The sequence below is a fragment of the Zophobas morio genome, unplaced genomic scaffold, assembly GCF_036711695.1.
Source record: "Zophobas morio isolate AGI-343-1 ecotype UQ-CSIRO unplaced genomic scaffold, CSIRO_AGI_Zmor_V1 ptg000030l, whole genome shotgun sequence".
Lineage (NCBI taxonomy): Eukaryota > Metazoa > Arthropoda > Insecta > Coleoptera > Tenebrionidae > Zophobas > Zophobas morio.
The window spans coordinates 13,865,274-13,885,811 of NW_026972135.1; the positions used below are offsets into that span (position 1 = coordinate 13,865,274).

General features: G+C 33.8%; 3 protein-coding genes across 3 annotated transcripts; all 3 read right to left on the reverse strand.

Moving 5' to 3' along the window:
* Positions 1 to 10,905: 10,905 nt before the first annotated feature.
* LOC135138093 (alpha-tocopherol transfer protein-like) lies at positions 10,906 to 11,915 on the reverse strand. Its single transcript, XM_064067949.1, has 2 exons — positions 11,700 to 11,915; positions 10,906 to 11,618 (listed from the first exon to the last, which is right to left on the reverse strand). The coding sequence occupies exons 1-2, from the start codon at positions 11,831 to 11,833 to the stop codon at positions 11,054 to 11,056; spliced, it is 699 nt and encodes a 232-aa protein (XP_063924019.1). The 5' UTR covers positions 11,834 to 11,915; the 3' UTR covers positions 10,906 to 11,053.
* A 605-nt stretch (positions 11,916 to 12,520) lies between these two features.
* Positions 12,521 to 17,937, reverse strand: LOC135138090 (ankyrin-1-like). The gene has a single exon (XM_064067946.1). The coding sequence runs from the start codon at positions 17,526 to 17,528 to the stop codon at positions 14,457 to 14,459; it is 3,072 nt and encodes a 1,023-aa protein (XP_063924016.1). The 5' UTR covers positions 17,529 to 17,937; the 3' UTR covers positions 12,521 to 14,456.
* On the reverse strand, positions 12,521 to 20,353 carry LOC135138092 (uncharacterized). The gene is made up of 5 exons (XM_064067948.1): positions 20,268 to 20,353; positions 19,950 to 20,085; positions 19,484 to 19,623; positions 17,953 to 19,304; positions 12,521 to 13,171 (listed from the first exon to the last, which is right to left on the reverse strand). The coding sequence occupies exons 3-5, from the start codon at positions 19,589 to 19,591 to the stop codon at positions 13,078 to 13,080; spliced, it is 1,554 nt and encodes a 517-aa protein (XP_063924018.1). The 5' UTR covers positions 19,592 to 19,623; positions 19,950 to 20,085; positions 20,268 to 20,353; the 3' UTR covers positions 12,521 to 13,077.
* Positions 20,354 to 20,538: the final 185 nt, after the last annotated feature.

Sequence of the window (20,538 nt, forward strand, 5' to 3'; positions counted from 1 at the left end):
GTTTTTTCCTGGAAATTTTGGGTTGAAGCATCGAATTTGTCGTTTGTAAGAATTCTATTATGTGAGTGTCATAAATTTCAAACATGCATCGACAAAGGATTATTTCAATAGAAAGTCAAATTTTGTGTCTTTTGTTCGAAATAAATAAATTAATTAATAGAAGTACTACAAACACTGTAAAGAAATTACTAAATGGTTTATCAATATACAGGTTATTTATTTTATTTGTTCAGAGACGACATCGTCCAATTTAATTTTTTTTCTACGACTACCTCTAAACTCGATAGTTTACACATCGTCGACGATGCGTAAACTTGCTTATTAAAATTTAGTGATTTGTTTACGCACTGAATTGCTGCCACCAATAATAAAAGCAAGTGCTAAATACCCCAAGTCTTAGATCAACTTATTCTGTTATTTAATACTGTTCAACATGCAATTTGCACCAAGTTACATCTATTCTTGATTCAGAATTTACATCAAATTATAGAAAATTAGAGAATCAGTGAAAATCAGCGAGTTATTAGCGTAAACGTTGGGCACTGTCATGAAATAGCATGCATCAGAGCACCAGAATGCTCTGGAAATATTAGCTGTCATGAAAAACGAAGTAAATGTCAGTTTCAAGTTTGACTCTTTATTTCCCATTTTAGCAAATTTGTATCTTGGGTAAGTACTCGAAAACCTCGATGTACTCTATTTCATGCGCAATATAAACTATTTTAGTTAAAAAAATGGAAATGGAGGAAAACACTTGCACCCCTCCCGAAATCGCAGAAATAGCTAAACAAATTACACTCGAACTACTGGCACAAAAGTCTCGGACTATCTACGAAAAACGCTATGCGGACTTTATGAAGTGGTGCAACTCAAATGGAATATCAAAATACAATTGTAATGTCGTCGTTATTTGTTCAATAAATAAATCTCCATTTTAAAACATATTAAAATTTAACTTGGGATTATTATTATTATTGATTGAAGCCGCAGAAAAAAATGTGTATGCATTACGTCTGTAAACTAGCTTCACGACATTCGTCCAACAATTTTCGTGACTCGGCAAGCCTCGTCACGAAACCCTTGGTCTCATGTCGTAAAGCTAAAGTTTACACACTAAATACATAAATAACTATTTTTTAATGAGCAATCGTAGCAATCACAAAAAAAAATTACAAAGATGTCAATGCCAAATAATGACTAAATTGAAGAAATTAATACTCAATTTATTAATGGATCAGATTACAACGAAAACGAATTTATAATAAATGTTCAAAATGCCTGGCTCCACTATCTTCACAAAGTCCTATCCTACGTACAAAATTTCTACGAACTCTATCAAACATATCGGGAGTTATAGATCTGCATGACGCTATTATCCTTTCACGTAAATGGTTTTCATTTTCGATTGGGACACTATAAACGTCATTTTTCACCTTCCCCCAAAGAAAAAAATCTAATGGTGTTAGATCAGGGCTTCGTGCAGGCCAAGCGTACTCTTCTTCTCTAGCAATAAGTCTAAAAGTCTAAATTTTTTTCAAGTTTTCTGAACGCTTGATTTGAGGGAGTTATTTTAGTGGAATATTGCCTGGCATAGAGACGAACAGCAGCTTAAAAATTTTTGTGATACTTTCACAATATTAATAGCAAGTCTGTTTTGTCAGAATTCAAGAACATTTGAAAGCAAACGAAAATTGAAAATATTTGGCTGACAGAAATAATTTGTCATAATTTTGGTTCTGATCATTGCTAAGTATGCGTTCGTTAATATTTAAAAATAAAAATTAATCAAAGCTGTCTATGAAACGTAAAATGGGTTGCCTATGCAGAAATATTCAGGTGTGAACAGGTAAAATGAACACCCTGTATTTTTAATTTCTAGTTGTGTTTTTTTATTAAATGTTTCGGGAAATTAAATATTTCCTTTTGCCGTTAAATACAATGAAGTCACATTCCCGAAAATATTTGCAACAAATCACGGCCGTTTTTGAAGGCAAGTAATTTTTGCGGCGTAGAGCCAAAAGCCGCTTTTTATTTAATTTCCGATTTATAGGAAACCTCTTATTAATTTATTAAATAGTTATTTTTATTACTATTACTCGCTGTTACTAACGTATCAAAGGATATATCAGAATTGCAAATAACAAACTAAAGTTCAAAAAATAGTCACTACAAAAATAAATTCAAAACGATTGAACCAATGCAATGTTATTTCAGCACTAAAATGAATATAAAAAACGAAAGTTACACGTTTCCCGCCTATACAAGTAATGTTTCTGTCCTTAATGTGTATTGTGGGTTGCCTACTCATCATGTCAACAATTCTGGTAACTCGGGCACAGGCCAAATACCGGGTGTCCCACGTAACACTTTCGGGCTCAATAACTCAGGTATTTTTGAACAGATTGTTATGAAATTTGAAATGTAGGTATTTTGATAGGTGAGGATTAACATGAACCGGTGAGAATAATCATTATCTTGAAAAAGTAAATTTTCCATGTCTTAATTTAATTTTGAATTAATTAAGTTTTGCATCACTTGATTAAACATGAAAAATAAATACTGTATGCAAAAATTCATCTCCGAAGGACGTCTGGTTAGACAAAATACGATAAATTATTGCACGAATAATTCCAAAATTAAAGAATAGGTAGCTATGAAACAAAAAACTGCATTCCTCGCATTTTGGATCCCTCGTGGGAATTCGATACTTGCTTGCTAAGCGTTATTTTATGAATTTTAAGAAAATACTAATTTACAGTTGCTCGGCTACAACCTTTTCGAAGGTGCAAAATTGCTTTAGGTTCAGGAATTAATTCTAACTTGAATGGAAATAATTTTGCTAGGTGTATTTAACATCTTGGTTTTTTCACTCGTTTTAGGTCTTGTAGACTTCCCGTATCTTCAAATAAGTTTATTATTCTCTGTATTTTGAATTTGGTAAATTCGTCATCGGGATACCGTTCGATAAGAGTCCTGATTGTTTCATCTAGGTCTGTACGGCATTCTTGGTAGGTTAAAATGATTTCTGTTTTAATAATTAAAGAAAAATAACTTGTCATATTTTTGACAAAAATGTCAGGGGTGTACAAAATTGAACTCGGCGACGCAGGCAATTCTTTTGCACCGACAGCACTATTAAATTTAAAAAAACAAATTAATTAATTTTTGAGTTTTTATTAACGTAATTCTTTTAAACAAAAACAGTGATTTCATTAATTTTTCGCGCACAGGTTATATATATAAGATATAAGGCAATTTTTAATAATTTTTAATAACAGAAAGTTTTTTGTACGCTAAAGTAGTTTTTTTTCTTATCTTTATCTATTATATTACACCTCTTTTAAATTTCATAAAAATCCCTTCAAAAATACCTGAGTTATTGCACCCGAAAGTGTTACGTGGGACACTCGGCATACAGGCTGAGTATTACAATAATGGGACCCTGACCAATTTCCAGTGCAATACAACATACAACTATCAGTTATTGCTAGATTCCAAAATAAACACACCCGTTTGTAGGATCAACGTAGGTACTCTCCTTACTACTTGTCACTGTTTCTGAAAGACGTCAATCAAAATTTCACAAATGAAAAAAAAACACCAACATATTAATTCAAAGAATTGTAGGTAATGAATAAATCGAACAATTAAATAAATTTAACTAGCGTAAGTACCTAATGTTCAAAGTGCCTTCTTTCCTGCGCAACACACATTTCGATGCGATTTAAGCAAGACAACCGGACGGGTGCAAGTGTTTCAGTACTTATTGCAGCACATGCATTTCTAATTCTGGTTTTTAAATCTTCACAATTACGAATAGGACTTTGGTAAACTTGTTCTTTTGCAACCTCCTAGAGGAAAAAATCTAAAGGTGTCAAGTCGGGAGTGCAAGAGTAACATATGAGATATGTTGTGTTGTTGCGAAATAAACCTATACGCCGCCCCGGTACGACGCCTATGCGTCTTCTAATATGTATGCGTTTCTTCTCGTATGTAGTGTGACTCATCGGCCGCGCGACGCGGCATTCACTACTGCAAAGCCTGCAAGCGGATGTTGCGACGGACCCAGAGAAGTCTCGGACCGGCGCTAGAAAAGCCAGGAAGCGGAAGTCGCGAATACCCAAATCGAGAAAGCGCTCGATCGCCGAAATATGAATTTAAATAGACAGCACCGTGGGAAATGATCATTCAGCAAGTTGAGTGAACGAATAGATTATGGACATAATCGCTGCAATAGTTATTAGTCGTGTAAATTCGAGGTATTAAGGAATAAATTGTTGAATTTTACCCACGCCAATTTCAATCACCGGTCTAACGTAACAGTATTTTGTGTTGCATTGAAATTTGGTCAGGGACCCGTTATTATAATATTCACGGACTCACCCTGTATAAGTTGCGACAACCCAGAAAAAAAGTTGCAGTAGCAGAAATTTCCATGTCTTTCGGTTCCATTGTTCTTCTCACCTAATAAGCAAGCTGAAGTTTTTAAACCACTAATTAATTCATTCCACTGTAACACCTTAGATTTTAGATGCTTCAACAATTACTCGACAACAAAAAATGCACTATAAAGTAACGGTAGGAAGACACACTGTTAATTTTGCAAGATTGTATTGTAAATAGAAATTTCTGAAACAAACTGAAGCCGTAACATAAGTGATGATAAGCAGAATCATAAACACTTGCTGAATTTGACGAAATTTTGAGTTTTTGTCGGTTTCAATGGAAGGAGGAGTAACTGCAAAAAGCTTGCCGAATTTTAAGTGAGTAGGTATTTAATAATTCAAAAGATATTGCTTAGCGAATGTGCTGGCACTTTGTTGGAGCAAATCAACTAACTCTTCTTTAATTAAATTTTATTTTTATTAATTTGCATACATTAGAGCACGCACTGCTTAATTTGGGATTACGCTTTAAATAAAATCAGCTGAATGATGGCGAATGATGTTGTTAGCTAATAATTTTAAAAGTACTAAAGCACGCAATCTTTTTTTAATTGAATTATTAGGCGGCCAGTATAAAAAGAGCTACGTTACGCTTCGAGTAAAGTAGCTCTCGACTAAAATGTTACTTTTTCGGAATGAAGTATCATATCTGTTAACCTTTCTTCGAAGTCCTTGTGTGTTTACATTACATTTTTTTTAATGAAGTACCTTTAGCCAGTGGAATTCTTCTTATATCCTGTCAAATTACCTTAACAATGAGATAAGCTACCTATTTGTCACAGTTATCACTGAAGATCACTGAAGCATGAGGGATCGAATATTTTGAAGAATTATAAAGTGAGATGATATTAGTTCTCAAATGTTTGTCGCAAAATAGCATTTCTTATACATTCTCTGAATTGAAAGGCAAGATAGACTTCCGATTTTGTGGCAAATCCTTCAGGGTTTTCAAACCTCAAAAACGTAAATATCTGCGTGCTTACGAAACAAAGTTTATTAAGTATTGTTACGAAATAAACTCATACGCCGCCCCGGTACGACGCCTATTTCGCTAAAGGAAACCCTGGAATTGGATATCGGGCAAGCCTAGATAACCCTAGAAGCGGCATTCTCGATCCATCGATAGGCACGGATAGGTTTAAATAGAGACCACCGTCGGGAGTGAGTCCAACGAGTGTCGAGAAAACTCAGTGAAGTTGCGCCGGAATTTATTAAGAAATAAACTGATGAGTAGGCTTCGGATCTTAGATTTTTTGCCTTTTTATATCTACTTCAGGCATTGCAGCGAAATTTATATATTTATCCGAATTTAAAAAATTCTGTTTATTTAACGCCCATTTATTACTACCTAAAATGCCCAATTTACCGTTAGAGACCTAAAGTGTTAATTAAACGACCTAATTGTAAATTTTAAAATAGAGATTTTGCGTGAATTCATTGTTTTGGCTGGCTGATTGTTTAAAAATGGGTTGTAAACAACACCCTTGAGTTTAATGGTACGGGTTAGTGTCGCCAAGTGACAACGCTGGCCTGCATTTCATTTAGATTATAGCCGAAAGGAGGTGAATCTCTGAAAAAGCATTTTATTTTAGAAGTTTATTGTTAGTGATACTGAGTATCTTTGCGTGTTAGTGAGTGTGCTGGGGCCGGTTTTGATTTTTGTGCATACAGTAAAGAGTCCTCATAATGCCTAAGGTAAAATCATCCATGAAAGATAAAATCAAATTATGGTTAGGGAATAATTTGGACACTAATTTTCAATTTCCTTCTTCAACCAAAGACAATGAGTTATTCTGCAAACTGTGTGGAAAAGTAGTAAATATTTAAAATACTGAAGCTTGAATTATGTTCACATTTTTGTTTCCTAGTTTAAGTGTGAAAAAAAAATCACACTTTGAACGACACTGCATTGGCGATGCACATAAAAAGAACTAAAATAAATCCAGTAAACAGACGTTATTAAACATTAGTTGCGACAATGATTTTACGCAATTTTGGACCGATTTATGTAGAGCATTTACCCTCAGAAAGCACTCTGAGAAAAAATTATTTACCAAAAGATTACGATATGGTGAGCACTAGAATTTTTATTTAAAAACTTTTTAACATAAATTTTATAATTTACAGGTAATTAAACAAATTAGAAATTCTATTGGCAATAATGATATATGGATTACCGACGATGAGACGACGGACAGATTAGGAAGATGCATAGCCCATTTAGTAATGGGAAAGTTATCTTCTGTAGAAGCTGGCCGTCCATTTCTACTAGGTTTGAAGCAGCTTGATAAAACTAATAGCAACACAATCTCGAGATTTATAAACGAATCATTGGGTGTGCTATTGATAATTTTATGCATTGAAATTATTACAATTTATTTACTTGTTAATTTGTAGCTTTATTGTGGCCAAAAGGAACTGAACACAAAAAAGTTAAGTTGTTTGTATCAGATGGTGCTTCATAAATGATCAAAACTGGTACTAATTTGAAGGTGTTTTATGAAAATATAACACACTTAACATGTATGGTACATGGGTTACATTTAGTGTCTGAAACAATTAGAGTGAATTATCCAGATGTCAATGGGATAATTAGCAATGTTAAGAAGATCTTTTTAAAATCACTAACAAGAGTAGAGTTTTATAAAAACAGTTTACCAAATACACCTCTCCCACCTGAACCTGTATTAACCAGGTGGGGCACTTGGATTCAAGCAGCATTGTTTTATGCAGAACACTTTGATGTTTTAAAAACAAGTCAGTAAATATATAATGTTTTTTTACTATCGTTCTTATATTGAATATTTTTAGGTTGTAATGTCGTCATCAGTCATCAGTAAAAACTATTTTCTTTCTATTCGCATTTAAAAAATAAAATAAAGTTTGACATGAAATTGTTCGTCTAATTTTATCTTCAGCATAAAGCTGCTGATAGTTTGGAAACTTGTTGTGGAATCTTTGAAAAACCGATATCTCTGTACCTTATGCCTCTTATAATGATTGAATTGAACAATGCCTTCGCAAGGAAATATTCATTAATCATTACTTACACACGAATTCACAATTCTTTTCTTTTTTGGTACGGCACTGTAAATTTTTACTTTCTAGGCTATTGTCAGTTCTATTTAATTTAGCTATCAGAACTAGTATTTCTCGTATTTCTCCTAAACATATGTAAAAACGAGGACAAGTCGTGTATATCGAATTACAGGGCTGTATCCATTTTGCCTAACTTCACCAACGTTTTTAAGTCATGTCCCTATCGGGTTATTTATAATGTGAAAAGTTTTATTTCGACGTATCAATACGATTTCCGGCTTTCGACACAATTCAACAGTGTTCCATTAGGAGAGCTCAACAATTTCGGTTTACATCACAAAGCCTTGAAGTTAGTACGGACTTATTTGCAAAATAGAAAACCAAATGATCTTCGCAGTATTTAAAAATCTTTCACTTGAACATTGCTTTAGACTAGAGGTTGACGTTAAAACTAAAAGAATTAACAATGTCAAAAGATGTAATCTTCATTAAAATCAGCAAGTTTAAGCTTCTGCAGTGTGTCTGTCTCCTCGACTAAACAAACAAAGTTGTCTATCTTTCCCAGCTGTGCAGTGTTAAAAAGGACGACGTACAACAAATCTGGTTTACGTGACTATAAAAAAGTTTTATTTAAACTGTATAATAAAAATCAGCATATTTATCACTGAGTAAAAAATTTGAAGTATGTTATTTCTGTCGAGTGCAAAAAATCTCGCAGCTCTAAACTCGGGTTTGTTCTTAGCCATCACACAAATGAATGTTCGTAATTCCCTGGTTGGTAATGCATTATTTCGACATTCCAGATCATATAGTAAAATTAATAGTTTTTCGTATTCTTTCAGAACTAAATCGCATAAGACGTCAGTAGTGATAATACCAATCTAAAATATTTAGTAGGTGTATAGATGCGACATGAAAGTAAAAATAAAAATGTTTTATTATTCTCACCCAATATAACGCCACTATGAAGCTCCGAAACAGAATATTTATTACATTTTCTACAGTATTCTGCAGATAAAAGGAGGCATTATATCTTACAAATATGTCTAGCGTACTTAATGCTCTTGCAAAACCAGAAATAGTACTCAAAAGTATACTCCATCCAAATAAATAGTTAAAAGCGGTAACCACAGTTTTTAGAGTTAAAGAATTATACTTCATTTTTTTTAGAAAAGTTGAAAATTCTTCTACTGATATGTTCTGATTCATTTTATGCTTCATAATATCATTCTGGTATTGATACCGTGCCTTTATTATTTGTAAAAGTATGCACCAAACTGATGTATAGAAAATTTGAAGATACGTTTCTAAACACAAAAATATAGTAAAAATTCCCACGGTAACACCAAAATTTTTCAGGGTGATGAAACTTGCACAAAATCCGAAAATAATTGCCAAACCTTGTCCTGTAACAAACAGCCAGTAGCATGGTTTTGCCGTATTTCTTCTACTTCCATATGTGGACTTCTTTATGTTGCTGAGCAAAGTATTCCAGTGGAAATTTTTATAGGACTTTAAGATAATAAACATATAAAAATCATGAGCGTAATAGATAAAAATTAAAAATAGAAACAAAGCACATTGTATTGGTGTTAGTGTTGTAAACATCAGGTTGCTTGAATAAACATTGCAAACAAAAAACATAGTCATGATAAGATACATAATGTAACCAGACACTTTATGAAAACGATTTTCGTTTCCATTTGGGTTTGTTACTGGAGGTGTGAGGCACAAAATGTTACCACAGCTGAAAATAAAATCCAGTATTTCCAAATCCATAGTTCTTAGCAATCGCTAGCATTAAAGTAGAGAAAGTATTTTGTTCCGTTGTTTAGATGGAGAACTGATTTCTGTTTGAGTTGTTGTTGTGTATAGCACAATAATTAAATAAATGTAAAGTTTACAGTGCTGTGGTCATAGTAAAATAATTACATTTAATTTTTTTTAATCGATATTCTCATTCCTACTGGTGGTTACTAGGTATAGGTACATTCAGTTGTTGTTTGTTAACTTAGTTTCTGGGAAATCTGTTTTCTAAACAAAGCTTTACCCAATTTAAAATCAAGATTTCAAGAGAATTGATTGGAAAGTGAAATGTACTCGTAACAAAAAGATTTTACAAGTACCATCATATGCGATCGCGGTACGGTGCCGCGTTTAGTCAGTTTGGCAAAACATAAGATCCAACTAAGCGGTGTGAATTTACTGTGCCATTCAAAGACAACTCATCAGTAAAAACTATTTTCTTTACATGCCCTCATTTTCATTTAATAGATTAAATAAAATTTCACAAAAATCGGTTCCTCTAATTTTATCTTCTGCATAAAACTGCTGATCGTTTGCAAACTTGCATCCTTTAAATTTAATTTTTTTCTGCATACAGATGTTTTTGAAACCTCAAACTCTCTTGCTACTAAAGGTAAAGGGGTAATAGGATTTTCTTCAACATAACAAAATAATTAATTCCTGTTCATCTGTAAGGACATGGCAAATAGATATAAAGTCTTTGTACTTCAGCCCAAAGATGCACCCCTGTCGTCGGGTTTATATTATAATCACGTATTTATCTCCATAACAATGGGATTCTGCCATGTAACGTTAGAACCTGTGGAACCTGAATTATTATTTTATTTTTTATTAAATGTGACTTGCTTTAATTTGATCGCCATTTTTTTGCGATAACTTAGAATTAGTGGACGTAACTATAAATCGTTTGTTTATTTAATATTTTTTTTCTTTGTTGCACAAAATATTTGTTTCTATAATATATTTTTTTGACGTATGGTTTTTCGTTGAGCAAATATTTTTTCCTTCAGGTTTTTAACCTAAACTAAGATTTATATAACTTAATTCGTGAATTTTGGAATCTAAAAATGTTTCCTTTTATTCATTTTTTAACGACCTAAAATCCGAAGCCTACTGATGACTTTTACTCGCGCAGATTTTATTCACCGAACAACGTAACAGTATTATTGATAAAATTATTGTTCAATATAGTTACATTTTTAAATTGAATGTTCTTTGCAATAAAGTAAGGTTTTATAATTATTTTTTCAATCTCGGGGGAAGTGGGATTAATCTAACCATTCGTATAGAACAAGGTATCCGGCGTTAGGGAAACATACCTTAAGGATGGCGATGGAGGAATGCCCGGTGGCTGAATTGAGCGTGTGGATAATAAAGTAGAAACGTACGACAAGAAGGGTCTGAGTGGTTTGTGGATCTGGCGAAGCGGTTTCATATTTACCAGTGAAGTACATTTAATCGGTCGATGAAGTACGAGGGTGGAATATGGTGCACCCGCATAATTAATATCTTCAATGTTCAGAGTTTGATCTGCTCATATTAATTACTAATGTGGGCTTCGGCTTTTTCATAATGTGAAAAGCAATGATAGAAAATGTAGTGAGAAATTGAGGAACAAACTTTTTTTTCACTATATTTTTCATTATCATGCATACAAATCATTAGAATTTACCTTACGAAATTAATACAAGTAAAATAACAATTTTTCATTTAATCTACACATAAATTTCTCAAACTGTCGTCTAGCTGAATATGGTCCCCACTTATACCCTTTTTACTGCTTTTATTGACAAATCGGCCTTAATGTTTTCCTCTTTTTCGAACCAAGAACGATGTTCCTCGAAAGTTCTAATCCACTGGTCGTACAAATCTGAAAGTTTTCCGGCATTTCCGCCATATTCCTCCGGTAATATATTCTTTGGAACAAATTCATACAACGTTTCTATGGAAGTATGAACATGAATAACTTCACTTAGAGCAGGTGACAAAAATGCCTTTATTACGTTTATAACAAATTTACTAAAAAACGGAGCGTTAATTAGGTGGACTTCTTTGATTATTACAGGAAATGCTTCTTGGACACACATAAACATGTTTTTCAAAACCAACGGATTTACTTTGAAAAAATGCTTCGCCAAAGGAAAATTCAAATCAACAACGTAGACATCGAAAACCACAATTTCCTCTAACTTTATTCTGAGGTCACCAGCCATGAAAACGAGTTTTACAATGTCAGCTATGTTTGGAGTTTCGAAATCATATTTTGCAGTCCTTCCTATTGAAATTCGTTTGCCATCAGAAGTTAAATCTGGCAAGACGGCTCCTTGTCTGCAAAAAGTTAAATACTTTGAATTCTAGTGACGTTTAGAATAACAAGTATCACCACAATAGAGTCAAAAATAGACTTACACTACTTTGATAAGTTCTTTTAATTCTGGTCTTCTGACGTCCCTATTAGCAAAAAATTCTGGCAACGTAGTTCTAAAAGTGAAGTACTTTTCCAATTTTTTCTTACACGTTTCCAATGAGAATTTACATCCCATGAGAAAAATGAATAAACAGTGTTCATCTGCAAAAAGTTAGGTAATATGTACGTCTGTGTTAATGGTTATTGTACCCCAGGTATCGGGAAGATGCGGTTGTTCCTTTAACCATTTTTTCAGAATTTCGATCTCGTTTTGGATATTGTGCGAATTTTCGCCTAGGGCATTTCCAATGAAAGCTTTTTGTTCTAATGTTGGCTGAACCAGTAACATGTTAGTAACGAAGTGCCTAACAAAAATTATAACTTTAAGTTAATGCCTCTCTCCCAGACTGATATTAACAACTTACCCGATTTATATAGAAAAGTTAAAAATGTATTAGCACACGTTGTTTTTCAAATGCACCTTTATTCAGTTTCACGGCCAACATTTTTCCTGGCACCTAACTAAAATAATTAAAACTCAGACGAGTATGGACCGGTTTCTTTAATAAATTGCAAACTGTGTAAGAATGTCAATTCAATTTGGTTTACTAATTCACTTCACGGACATCAAGATGTTTTTACAAAGCAATGCAGTCTACGTATTAATCACACAACACGACAGTATTTAAATAAGCTTGATTTAAATATATTTTTCCGGAAATCGTCATACAAAGAACATTTCACTGCGTATTTACGCTCAGGAAAATTGAATTTTCTTGACTAGGACTGTAAAGACTTTACAAGACGCAAAATAAAAAAGACATTTTAAAAAAGAACAATTTAATCAAAACTATTAATTAGAAATATTAATATGAATTGAGGAACTTCTTATGTTTGAAATATTGTTTTCCGATAGTGATTTATAAGCGAGCTTCAAATTTTCAGTAAAAGTCCTGTAGAGGGATTATTGCACTAGATTGTATTTTTCTTGCTATATCTAGCTTATTTTGGATCGACTCCTTAATATAGCCCTCGGCCACCGTTGTACTTTGCCATCCTCCATGTCTTTCTAAATTGGTAACATCGCCCCCAGCGTCTAGTAATAAAGTCGCTGAACTTCGGTGCATACAATGCCCCGTGTATTCCAGAGGTGTAGGTAACTCAAGATACGTTGCAACTTTAGAAGGGAATTTTTCAAATGAATGTAGCCCCACTGGTTGGACAGCACATTTCCCTTGATTTTAATTTACAAATAGCCGCCGGTGTGGAAGACGAACCGGGCGTAATGCCACATAACGCCTGTACAAAGCAAGATTTCCTTCATCAACAATTATTACAAAGCGACAAGGTTTTTTGTTTTAGAATCAGGAATGTGTACTATTAGAACGTTATCTTGATGTTCAATGTCATCCAGTAACATCTTTGATAATTCGTCGCATCGGCAAGTTCCTTAAACACCAACAATAAGCGCGACCTGTAAATATATGTTTTTTATTTTCATTGTTGTGTACATTTTTCAGTAGCATTTCTAGTATTCACCTCAGAAGTGTAGATCACCATACATAAGAAAAATAAATTAAATTTATCTACTTTTACGTAAATAGTATTGGACGTGTTGTAATAGGGTATATGGGGGGACTCGATACTTTCATATTTTCTAAATAGTTCATGACTCATAGAGTACATAAACATTGGGGTTAGCTTAAAAAAATAAAATTTACAAATTTGAATTTGGCTTTTATTCTAAACTAGATATATCCTAGTTCTCTTGCTTGACTGCAGTGAAAAATATGTTATGGTAATATATTGTCTTTTTCCTCCACAATATCAAGTCTCTTTAGCGTTTGTGTTTAGCAATTTAAGTTGTCTAGGCCCGTTTTTTATTCATGTTGGTGGATACATTCTTCGTAACTAGCAATTCTGTCGGCGACTTTTCTCTCATTAAGTTCTGACAACTTATTATCGAAATTTTTTAAGCTTCTGCTGCACTAAAGATCAACGTTAAAACACTTTAAACACAGGATTTTCATCATCTTCTTTATAGATTGTAATGTATCTGGTAGTTATAGTAGAATAAAAATTGATTAGTTAATAATAACTTCAAAAACTTTAGAGAAAGTTTAACACCGCAAGTGTTGTCATCTGTTGATTTTGAAATATAAAATATCCTCGTGTTTCACATGTAGATTTCATTTTTACAATCAGGGAAGAGATGGCAATAATAGATGAATGAAATTGATGGTTTGCCCAATGTTATTTTATTTAATAATTTTATTTACAATATCCAGTATAACTAAATAGCGGTTTATCAAAAGATATTTGAATAAGATTGAGATCTGCGGTTATAATTATAGTATAGATATCAAACTTTAGATTACTAATTACAAATTAAATCAAAGACCTGAAGTATTGGAAACATATATTTCCGGCAAATAGTTCTAAAGCATTTAAAGCCGAACAAGGATCAGAGAAATCTTCAATAAAATTCCAATCAGTCGTCAATAATTCACCACACAAACTTATAAAGTTCCCTTTTTTGAAATTAAAGCCTTCTTTTATTTGAAACTGCAAACACTGAACGCGATATTCAATATATACATCAACTAACTAGAAATGTTAGTTATAGTGTTAGCTTGTTGCAATTTGAAGAAAATTAAAAAAGTATGCAATATATTTGACCGAGACAAATCAGAAACGTTAAAATCACCTAAAATTAAAAGTTTCACCGAACCGTTCACTATTTTTTCCTTACTTTGGCACTAAATAAGTTTGGCTTCGCATTTCATTAGGTATTCGGCAATCTTTTCGTGGCCTTTCGAGGAAGCTGCGTAAAGCGGTGTCGAAAGAAAGTCGTTTCCACAACTGATTTCCGCTCCGTTTATCACTAGGTATTCGACAATTGTTAAGTGACCGCTCGACGAAGCTGCGTAAAGCGGCGTCTGACCACTCTTATTAGCGCGATTAATGTCGGCCTTGTGACTCATTAGATATTCGACAATTGTTTCGTGGCCGTTTAACGCAGCTGCGTAAAGCGGTGTCCAACCATTAAAGCCAAGGCGATTTATTTCGGCTCCGAATTTCACTAAGCATTCAACAACTTTTTCGTGGCCATTTTTGGAAGCTAAGTGCAGCGATGTCCAGCCAAGATGATCACCGATATCGAGTTCGGCTCCGGAGTGCACAAGATATTCGACAATTTTTTCGTGGCCGCTTTTGGCAGCTGCGTGAAGCGCAGTCCGATCGGGCTTATTAGCGCACTTGATTTCGGCTCCACATTTAACTAAACATTCGACAACTTTTTGGTGGCCGTTCAACGAAGCTACGTAGAGTGGTGTTCGATTCTTATAATCAGCGTGGTTGATTTGGGCTCCAAGTTTCAATAGTATTTCGACAATATATTTGTGACCGTTGGAGGAAGCCGCGTAAAGCGGTGTCTGACCGTTATAATCAGGACTATCAATTTCGGCCCCGAATTTCGCCAAGCATTCCACAATTTTTTCGTGGCCGTTCCAGGAAGCTGCGTGAAGGGGTGTTCGATCCTTGTAGTCAGCAAGATTAATCTCGGCTTCGCACTCCAATAAGCATTCGACAACATTTTCGTGGCCGTTTTTGGCAGCTGCGTAAAGAGGCGTCCGGACATAGTTATCAGTGCCATTGACTTCGGCTCTGCATTTCACTAAACATTCGACAATTTCGTTGTGGCCTTTCGAGGAAGCTACGTAAAGGAGTGTTTCGCCACGTTTATCAGCGCAATTGATTTCAGCTCCTCTTGTCATTAGGCATTGAACAATGTTTTTGTGGCCGTTCCAATAAGCTGCGCGCAGCGGTGTCCAACCAACATCATCTGCGCGATTGATTTCGGCTCCAAATTGCATTAAGTATTCAACAATTTTTTCGTGGCCTTTCGAGGAAGCTGCATGAAGGGGTGTGTCACCATATTTAGAAGCGCGATTGATTTCTGCTCCATATTGTACTAGGAATTTGACAGTTTTTTCGTGGCCTTTTTCGGCAGCTACATAAAGTGGGGTCTCACCGTTTTTATTAGCGAGATCAATTTCGACTCCGCATTCCACTAAGCATTCAACAATTTTTTCGTGGCCGTTTTCAGAAGCTGTGTAAAGTGGCGTCCGACCATTTTTATCAATATCATCAATTCCGGCCCCTAGTTCCAATAAATATTCAACAACGGCTAAATGTCCATTTGAGGACGCTATCGCAAGAGGCGTGATTTCGGAGAATTTGCAAATGAAATTTACTTCTTCGTAATAAGTACTTAATTCTTTCGTAGCAATCATTCTAATTCCTTTGTCATAACCAAACAAACTTGTATAATATAAAATATTGATTCTATCACAATGATCATACAACTGCTCTGGTTGTAGATCTAACATTCCTGACTGTAGCAATTCCAATTCCGCCCCTAAACTTTCGCTGACCCGAGCGTATGACAGCGGCGTCAATTCAAATATGGCATCCGGTTCGGAAATGCTACATTTATTCAATAAATATAGCACCCCATCTAAATATTCTCTAGTTTCTAGTTCTCCTTCAGAAGATTCGTCGTTTTGGAGGGTGTATCTCACACGGGGTATTCTTTTCAAAACGGATTTGTTTTTTAGCAAAACAGAAGTAAGATATGATAAAAATCTATTTATTTTATAACTCGTTACTCTTAGCCGCCGATGTCTTTGTCCCCACGAACAAATCAGATGTAAAGCATTCCTTCCACCTTCATCTTTCCGGGTTAATATTTCGTCGTCATAGTTCATTAGTTCGTCAAAGTTTCTGTACAAGATTGCAGTGTGAAGTGGTGACTTTTTTGCCAACAACATATCAAAGAAAAATCTTACGCTGTTGTACTTTCGATTGAAAAATTTCTCCCCAGGTATAAGTTTAACATTTTTCAAAAAATACACGGCAGCTAAATATTCCGCAAAAGAAGCATGTAAAAAAACCGGCGTGTTATTTTGTGAATCAGTGATAATACCGATGGACTCGTAATCGTAAGTACTTGTATTTATACACTCGTGAATATTAACATCTGAGCAGTCCGAAAACACTAGTTTAACTGCAAGTTTCTCATAATGAATTAAGGTTTTCTTTTTATCTTTCTTCAACAGAAGCTTGGAAGAAGAATCTCGAATATTAAGGGACCTTTTGCTTTCATAAAAAATGTTGAACTTTTCTTGAATGAAATAATGATATAGATCAGTTAAAAGCCGGGAGCTCCCAATTAAAGTTAAATATTTTTTATTATTTTGAAGAACTATTTCTGTGAGCATAAATATTTGCAATGGAATTCCCAAAATATCTACATGTTTTATAAAAGCAAAACTAGATTTCACTTTCTGAATCGATGATTCTATATTATCAGCTGAAATTATAGAACGAAGGCGCTTTCTAATGTAATCTTCCTGCTCGTTCTCGTTAAAATGATTTATGCCCAAAGAAAGCGTATTTAATTGTTTTTCAAGACAAGATTTTAAGTGTTTTCTAACGGTAACCCATTGTGTGAATCCTTTATTTGATAACAGAACTATCAAATCCGAAACGGCGTTTAAGTATTTGGTTAAAATGTCATCAATTGCATCCCACACGTAGAAAACACGCAGTTGCTCAGAGCAATTTTTAAAAAATTCTTTATCTAAGTGTTTTAGGTGATGATACTTTTCCTCTAAGATGAACGTATGAAATAAATTTAGATAATCTGATCTTTGACACCTCCCTGATTGCTTAAAGAATAAATTAATTTCTTGAGGGCTAAGCATTACTGTCCAGTATTTAGAAGAACAGTTATTTTTGAAGCTTTTTGTTAATTCAGTTTTACCCATCCCGGGATCACCTATTACTAAATTAATGCTTCCCTTGAATTCGTCAGACCAAAATTTACTTTCACTTTTCGACTGATTGTGTAATCTATAATTTTGCAATATTCCGACATCTCCTCTGCTTCGCAACCACTCTAAACTGACGTTATTAAGAAATTTAAAATAATGAACACTTAACGATTTTGATGTATTAGAGCACACTCGCTCAAATTCAGATTCGCTGCATTTATTTTTACTGAAAATGAAAACTGGAGTGTTCGAAGCTCCATACTCCGGGTTATCATTTAAATAATCGTTGATCGTTGTAAGTCTAATTTTTTGTAGATTTTGTATTGCATTCGAACTATCTGCACAACTTAGGATAACGACTGTATTACAATTAACATGTTCTAAATATTTGATATCTATAACATTTAACGACAAATACCTTTCGATATAAGGATCGGGAAGAGCCACTTTTCCTTCGTCTATCAAGCGTGGACTATCTACCATTTCTAAAAGATCATTTATAGTAATCTTCTTTAAAAATTCTTCATTTCCTCCAGATGCGTCCTTCAGAGTAAGCACTGGTTTCCCTTGCAAGGAAACAGTGAAAGTTTCCATCACTGTTTTATACAGTTTATGTTTTGATTTCAGGTCTAATAAATTCTGAAAGACGGAGCGATGATTCATCCATTCTCTCGATTTTCCTTCACCTAGCACAACAAATTTCGCATCTGGACAAAGCTCAATAGCTTTTTCGATATTTTCCTGTTCTTTTAGGATTAACGGACGCTTGTCCATTAACCACAACAACTGTGTCAACACATTTCCATCTGCTTCTTCTATTCTGGATAGATAATTAGAAGAAAGGCGATAAAATGATCTCACTTTGTTCACTTCATTGATGTCAATATCCTCGTCAACGTCTCCCCACAACTGTTTAACTGCATCACACTCATTGTTTCTCAAAAGCGTAAAATCGAAGAGACAAATTGCTTCCCTAAGAGTTTTACCTTTAGGACTGACTGCACCAGAAGTGAAATTTTCGACGTAAGGAGACAACAGGCAAAGTGCAATTGCACGTTGCATTATGTTTCGGTCTAATTTGTTTTTTGCTCCTTCGTGCATATCCCACTCGGATATAATATTAAGGTACTTTTCGAAGGTTTCCTCATTAGAACCAAACATCTCCACGAATCTATTCATTGTTGACTTTTTAAGTGTTTCCAGACTTTCTTGATTAGGGTATAGACGAAACTGCTCAAGGAAACTTTTGAACTCCTGCAATTTTGAAAATTTTATTTTAGTATTTCCGTCTTCTAGAATTTGAAATTTGTAGCAATAACTTGTATCTTGGGAAATTTTCAAAAAATCTTCTGAAATTATTTCTTCAGAAAGTTCTAAGAAAAGACCACTTTTGTCGAGTTGAAATTTTGTCTTGTTGGGAGCTTCAAATTTCAGATTCGTGAGTAAGATAAATTGTTGTGGTTTCTTTTTTATATTTTGGGACGAATGAAAATATTTAAATAGGCTGAAATCTCCCTTTTCGCTTGCTAGTTGTGTGAGCTTTAAATGGTCTCGACCGCTGTGTTTTAACTGCACTGCTGTTGTCTCGACTCTTTCATGGGCTTCAGTTTCGACAACTAAATCATCAAAATCACCAAAATCTGGATGATTTGACGAAACATAGGAGTTGTTTACTTTATCGGAGCTTATCAGACGAAGTATAATGTTCGCGGTAATCATATTTTCATACTTTTTGCCCTTATCCGTGGTGCCGTGTCTTTTTCGAAAAATCTGAAAAGTAATTGAATAATTATAACTTAATAAACTTTCAGTTCGTTAATTCACCATTACTTATGCAATACCAATTTCAGAAAAAATGTGGTCTACTTTGTGGTGTAGATGATAAGATAAAGATTGAACTTGAGAGATAGTGCTGAATGAGAGGGTTTTACAAATTAAAAAATTAATACCTTTTCGATAAAAATTTCACTCTCCTTGGACTGGGAAATGGGCGACTGTTCATCGGTTGTCAATTGGTCGCATAAATTGTCTGCTAATGTTCCATTTGGTGCTTCCATGGTGACAACTCTTCAGAGTGTGATAGGTAAACCTGAAAGTAAGTCAATTGTAAAATATGAAATTCACATTCATAACGAAAATAGAAAAAAAGTATAAACAAAATAGTATAGTCATAGTAAATAATGAAATGCTCAAACTCACTTGGATATTACAGATTCGAAGAAACATCGCATATTTTTAATTCTAGAAAATGATCTTTTTTCTGTTGTCAAAATACACTATTTTTCATGTGGAGCATAAATTAAACGATACAAATAATTGTACCGTTCTAAGAGTGCATATTTCTTGATAAAATAAAAAAATGCAAATTAAACTACAAAAGGAGACAACAATAATATTCACTAGTGAAAAACATACCTTGAATTGGTTGTCCGGGGTGCTTTCTTTGTTCAGATTGCTGCAATATTAACTACTAGCTGAGATCTGCATATATTACAGCTTCTGTGTAAATCGTACTTGTAGGTCTATATTCTTGTCAGCTGATTTTTTAGCACTAAAATAGATTAAAATATATCTATTTCAGTTGTCTGTTATTCTTTTGTTTCCACTAATATATTGTTTTAAATTTAACTTAAGGAAGAACAGATAATGAAATGTGCCAAAGTTTCAATCCGTAAATTTGAAATATTGTATGTATATCCAAAACAACCTAGTGATACATTTTATGTTACGTACCTGAGTTTTTAATGTTTTTTCTTCAAATAGTTTCACTAATTTTTATAAATTGGGTTATAGAAATAACAGGTTAGTTAGAACTTGGCTAGGAATTATTAATATCTGGCTATTTTTTTTTGAGTCAAGTTGTTTAAACTTTGCGATAAAGATAGTTATCGGGATCAAATTTTCTGATAGCGTCTCGGATATTTATTTTCCGCGGATTTAAAAAAATATTACTAAGAATTAAAGGTTTTACCTTATCTTCCGATAAATGTATCATGTGTGTAAT

Coding starts and splice junctions, on each gene's coding strand:
- LOC135138093 (XM_064067949.1), bottom strand. CDS start 11,833: ATGGGATGTAAATTCTCATTGGAAACGTGTAAGAAAAAATTGGAAAAG. Junction 11,619..11,699: donor AAAGAACTTATCAAAGTAGT/GTAAGTCTATTT, acceptor AACTTTTTGCAG/ACAAGGAGCCGTCTTGCCAG.
- LOC135138090 (XM_064067946.1), bottom strand. CDS start 17,528: ATGGGTAAAACTGAATTAACAAAAAGCTTCAAAAATAACTGTTCTTCT.
- LOC135138092 (XM_064067948.1), bottom strand. CDS start 19,591: ATGGAAGCACCAAATGGAACATTAGCAGACAATTTATGCGACCAATTG. Junction 19,305..19,483: donor GTGAAATTTTTATCGAAAAG/GTATTAATTTTT, acceptor ATTACTTTTCAG/ATTTTTCGAAAAAGACACGG. Junction 13,172..17,952: donor CCCGATCCTTATATCGAAAG/GTATTTGTCGTT, acceptor ATATATTTACAG/GTCGCGCTTATTGTTGGTGT.